This window comes from Musca domestica, unplaced genomic scaffold (genome assembly GCF_030504385.1).
Source record: "Musca domestica strain aabys unplaced genomic scaffold, Musca_domestica.polishedcontigs.V.1.1 4, whole genome shotgun sequence".
NCBI classification, from domain to species: Eukaryota; Metazoa; Arthropoda; class Insecta; order Diptera; family Muscidae; genus Musca; species Musca domestica.
In genome coordinates this window covers 18,390,042-18,395,575 of record NW_026712328.1, presented here as the reverse complement: position 1 = coordinate 18,395,575, position 5,534 = coordinate 18,390,042, and the positions used below count along the sequence as shown (strand labels likewise).

The 5,534-nt window shown below is 32.5% G+C and overlaps 1 protein-coding gene across 1 annotated transcript; it reads right to left on the bottom strand.

Moving 5' to 3' along the window:
• Positions 1-469: 469 nt before the first annotated feature.
• Positions 470-5,029, bottom strand: LOC101890323 (protein takeout). The gene is made up of 5 exons (XM_005184749.3): positions 4,841-5,029; positions 4,691-4,783; positions 3,850-4,003; positions 3,660-3,793; positions 470-800 (listed from the first exon to the last, which is right to left on the bottom strand). Exons 1-5 carry the CDS (start codon positions 4,920-4,922, stop codon positions 493-495), a joined length of 771 nt encoding a protein of 256 aa, XP_005184806.1. The 5' UTR covers positions 4,923-5,029; the 3' UTR covers positions 470-492.
• Positions 5,030-5,534: the final 505 nt, after the last annotated feature.

The following is a 5,534-nucleotide window of genomic DNA, read 5'->3' as shown; positions in this document are numbered from 1 at the left end:
ATGGGGGCTATACGATATTATGGACCTATATAAACAATTCTCTGCTGAGGTATAAAGTACCCACAAGGAACTCCTTGTGTGGATTTTCAGACAATTCCGTTAAAAAGTGTGGGTAAAATCATCAAAATACCGAATATCGGGGGGTACCGTTATATGGGGGCTATACGATATCGTGGACCGATATAGCCCATCTTCGAACTTGACCTGCCTGCAGACAAAAGAGAGATCTGTGCAAAATTTTAGCTTCCTATCTTAATTCGTTTAGACTGTAGCGTGATTACAACAGACGGACAGACGGACAGACGGACAGACGGACGGACAGGGCTAAATCGTCTTAGAATTTTACGCTGATCAAGAATATATATACTTTGTTGGGTCTAAAATGATTATTTCGATGAGTTACAAACGGAATGACAAAGTTAATATACCCTCCATACCTTTTTTGGTTAAGGGTATAAAAACTGTCAAATTTCTTTGGTGTTTTGTTTTTTATTATTCTAAATCTTCAATAAAATATGTGGCTGGTATGTAGGCAAACAGTTTTTTGTAACGGTCTTCCAGCACCGTTTGTATTGTTGCTGTAATCGAAGGGCGCAAAGCCTCGAATAGTTCTTTCCAACTGTCATTGAACAGATTATTCGCTGTTTGTTCCAAATCCTTTTGACCATTGAACAGATTTTCCAAATCGATATGGAAACCACCAACCTCAATGTCCAAGCGAACTTTTTGAATGTCAGTAAATTTCATGCCATCTTCGTCACGTCGTTTTAGTTTGCAAATAACATTTATTAATAAGTTTTCTGAAATAAATTAGAAAATATACATGTTAATATTAGTAAATAATTATGATTTGTTAACTAAAATTTTGTAAATTTAGAAAGTTATTACATATTTTATGTGAAGCTACCTAAACCCATGCTTTTGAGGCAGAAAATCACAGTGACGAAGTAAACTTTCCAAAGTTTGTTTTTAGGTGCTGGTTGTGATGAGAACGAAATCTGCCAAATTTCTTTCGAATCTGCAGGAATATAGATATAGATCCCACATATAAATTTCAACCGATTTCAAATCTCAGAGTATTAATATGAACTCTATAACAATGACATCAGTACGATGTATTAGATGCAGATTAGTAATACTTTTGACAAATTTGGTCGAAATCGGTTTAGATTTAAATAAAGCTCCCAACTTTGTTTTGAATAATACACCGACCGTGCTATTTTTGTCTAAGTAGGTTGTGTCTTGAATCATATGATAAAATTCCGTCAGGAATAAAATAGGCCATATTTGGACCTACTCAATTCCTTTATAGCTATAGCTCCCATATATATGTTTTATACGATTATATATTTAAGTCTTCTCAAAGTCATAATATACTCTCTAAAGCAATGAAATTTGGTACAAGAGGTCACTACAGCATAAGCATATCTTCGTTTAATTTAGTGGAAAACGATTCAGATTAAGATATAGCTTCCGTATATATATTTCATACGATTTCAAGCCGCATTGTGCATTCAATAAAGATCATTGTTGACATCATTTACATTAAACAACTACACAATAAACGCACCTTGAAAAGGAGGCTATATTAACTTTGTCATTCCGTTTGTAACATCCCTAAATATTCATCGTAGACCCCATAAAGTATATATATTCATAATCAATATGAAATTCTAAGTCGATTTAACGATCTCCGTCTGTCTGTCTGTTGAAATCACGATACAACCCACATTATTTGACGTAGACCTCCAAAATTTGGCAGAACAATTTGTATTTTGTCTCAGATGGTTGGTATTGAAAATGAGATATGTAGGTCCACGTTTTGGTATAGACCCCATACAACGGTAACTCCTGATATTCGGTATTTTGCTGATTTTTGCCAAATTTCTTTCACGGATTTGTCTAAAAATTGGTCTTTGTTGTCATGATGAGTTCTTACTCCGGTGGCGAAACATTGTATGTATAGGCCCACGCTTTGGTATAGACCCCATATAACTGTACCTCCCGATATTCGGTATTTTGATGATGATGATTTTGCCACATTTTCTCGCGGATTTGTCTAAAAATTGATATTTTTACGTCATAATGGGTTCTAGCTCCCGTGGCGAAAAATTGTATGTATCCACGTTGTTGCATAGCCCCATATAACGGTACCTCCAATATTAGGTATTTTGTTGATTTTTACCACATTTTTTTCACGGATTTGTCTAAAAATTGGTATGTGTGGTTTCTAGCTCGTATGGCGAAGCATTGTATGTATAGGTCCACGTTTTGGTATAGCCCCCCTATTACGCTACCTCCCGATATTCGATAGTTTGATAAAAATTGGTATTTGCAGTTCATAATGAGTTATAGCACGGTGACAAAACATTGAATATTTAGTTCCACGTTTTCCTAAAACGCACACATAACTATACCCACCGAAATTCGGTATTTTGATAATCCTATTCACATTTACCCTCATAATTATTTCAAATTTTTAATTTGAGAAAATTTGATAGATGACAAACCTTGAAGTATAAAATTGCCTATAGTGGTATGACCCCATATAACGGCCTCACTCACTTTATGTTTTTTTCATAAATTTAACTGCATTATGCAAACGGTCTTACTGGTAAATAAAGTTTAAAGTGTATTTTTAAGTGTTAAGCAAATAGAAAATGGACTTGTTTTTTGAAAATTTTGAAATTTTTTAAAAATATGATAGAATGCTGCATTTCCTTTTACTACATGTATATTGTTAAAGATACTACACATTCACCCCAGGGAAACTTTACAACGTTTAACAATACTTTTTATTTCTAATAATAATCTTGATTTACATTATTTTTCACGTGTTTTTCACTTGTTGTTGATAATATAATGCAATAAAAAATTAAGGCTTGATTAAGTTTAAATTTCAGGAAATTGTTAAAAGAAAATAGTGTATCTTTGACAAATCGGCATTACGCCGTAAGTTGTTGCCAGATTGTTATATTTTGTTTTCGAAGTTTCGAAAGTGTTCTAAACATAATTTCCTTAATTTTTTCTTCAAACGACTAACTTCAAAATAAGATTTGTTGCGTCAAAAGCATGCCATCGGCCCCATAGTGCATTGGTCCTATTTTTATTGACCCCCCGTGATATTAAAATGTTTAATTAAATTTTGGAATTTGGTACAGCGAGTTCCTTGTAGCAGAAATTATTCCGCGCTTAAAGTTTTAGGGCATTAGTATTATTCGGGGGATTTTGAACTGGACATCTTCATACAAATGCTGAATATATGCACACTATTTCGTACAGCCAATATATATTCCTTCACCATTAAAGTAATTAAGCTCGGTTGATCTTAACAATCTTTAAACTTATATCGAACTTGTATTGGGTACTATTTGTAACTTTTTTGTGTCCATTTTTTAAGTTCAATAATATTAATATGGACTCTATTAACAACAGATGCACTGCAATTATTACATCGACGTAGAATAGTTTTCGGATTAAATCAGATACAAATAGAATGTTGTAATAATATGGTGAAGATAATGCCACATACATGAATTCCACTGTTCTCATATGACTATTCGACATATTGCAAATCGATTGGCAAAATTACTATGCTTTCTATTTTTTCGTTTTGTATAGTAGAGAATAAACAACGTAGATTTATAAAATGTACTTACGAATTTTCATTTCGGCCTTTCCGTTGCCATTTATTGGCAAAGTTAAGACCCGACCTTGAGCCGCATAATTAGACTTAATTGTCATTTCGGGAATTGTAAATTTTAATTTGGTGACTAATTTGGGTTGGTCAAAACTAAAAAAAACTCAACGATTATATATAATTTTTATTGATCAAAATATTAACTTTACCTTGCGTCGAGTACTTTTGTGTTCCGGAAACCAATTACCTCCAAATCGGTGAGTTCAATATTAATGGCAACGGGACTATTGCCATCCTCTGCTATTACAACACGTTTAACATGCAACGGATCAATTGTTCCGAAAGTCTTTAGGCCGGGTACACCTTCAAGTAGAAGAGAAGATGATTAATTGGAAACAATTTCACAAATTTAAAAATATTTATTATTTGACCAAAAGTCGCATTGTTTATAGTTTATCAAACCAACAAATACACACAATTGCTTCTAATAAATATTTTCTCGATCTATATCTGCAGATTTCATTGTTTTTATACCCTACACCATTCTAAGGAGGGTGTATTAACTTTTTGCATTATTCTTGTGGTATAGTATATATACTATTGATAAGCGTAAAAGCAGGCCCACGTATTCATATACCCTACATGTAACGGTATCTCCCTTTTTCGGTATTTTCATGATATTGGCGAAATTATTAAACGGATTTATTTCAAATTTGGTATTTAAAGTTTGCAATGGGTACTAAAGCCTATGACAGAAAATTGCGTATGTTGGTCCACGTCTTTGATAACGATACCTCCCAATATTCGGTATTTCGATGATTTTACCAACATTATTCACCCGAATTGTTTTGAATTTCGTATTTGAAGTTCGTAATCAATCTCTGACAGAAAGTTATTTATGAAGGTCCTCGCCTTCGTTTAAGCGATATTTTTAGGATTTTTTTTTTTAATTTTCAAGTTCATTCTAAATGGTGGAGGATATCCAAAGATCGGCCCGGCCGAACTAAGGCGTTTTTTAACTTGTTTCTATTTTATGTTTTCAAGCATTACCATCTTTGTATTGTGAAAAAACCACTTCAAAATCTTTTGCAAAGCATTTGTTGAAGTTAGGGTCCGTTTGTTTACATGGCGTCAAGAAATCCGCTATAATAAAAACCAAAGTAGTTGACTCCCACTTAAAAATATCCATCTTCTACATACGTTTTTGAGCCAGAAATTTGTCGCTGGTAGCTGCAGCTACCAAAACTATTATCAAAACACTAACAACTTGGGCTCGAAACATACTTAAGTTAACAAAAATTAAAAAAAAAAAAAAAAACAATAATATAATTCGAATTTAATGAAATCAAACAATGAGTATCACGAATGGATCTGTACAAACTAACTGAGAACTGATCAATATTTTGGATAATATAATCTTTTAATCAGCTACACATATACAAAATAATACTCCTTTTTGAAACAGCAATGGATTTCAAACATGTTTCACAAGTTCATTTGGAAGAATTTTTCTAAATTGCATTTAATTTGAATGCATTAATATACATAACCGTCATTTATTAGTATTTTAACCGTTTAGAACCTGATCAAAGTTTAGAATACGAGTATAATAAAAAATTAACTAATTTTTAACCTAATTTCGCTGTTTTGCTTTCTGAAGCATTGTTGAAAAATTTAACTCTGGATTTATACCGGTATCAAACCAATAGTATAAATTAAAACTAAACTACTTTTATAAACACTAACTAACTACTGATCTTTATACTAGTTGTTTGCATTTTTACGGAATGCTGAGAGGTTCAATTCGGGGGCTTAAAATATATATTTGCCGTTACGTATAGGACATCTAGCATCTACAAAATTATGTATATATTTGTTGTCACGGATTTAAAAA

What these genes read in the sequence shown, in the direction of transcription:
- LOC101890323 (XM_005184749.3), bottom strand. Translation starts at nt 4,922, where the DNA reads ATGTTTCGAGCCCAAGTTGTTAGTGTTTTGATAATAGTTTTGGTAGCT. An exon ending in TTTTTCACAATACAAAGATG is followed by an intron (nt 4,004 to 4,690) that starts GTAATGCTTGAA and finishes TTCTACTTGAAG; the next exon opens with GTGTACCCGGCCTAAAGACT. An exon ending in AAAGGCCGAAATGAAAATTC is followed by an intron (nt 801 to 3,659) that starts GTAAGTACATTT and finishes AATTTATTTCAG; the next exon opens with AAAACTTATTAATAAATGTT.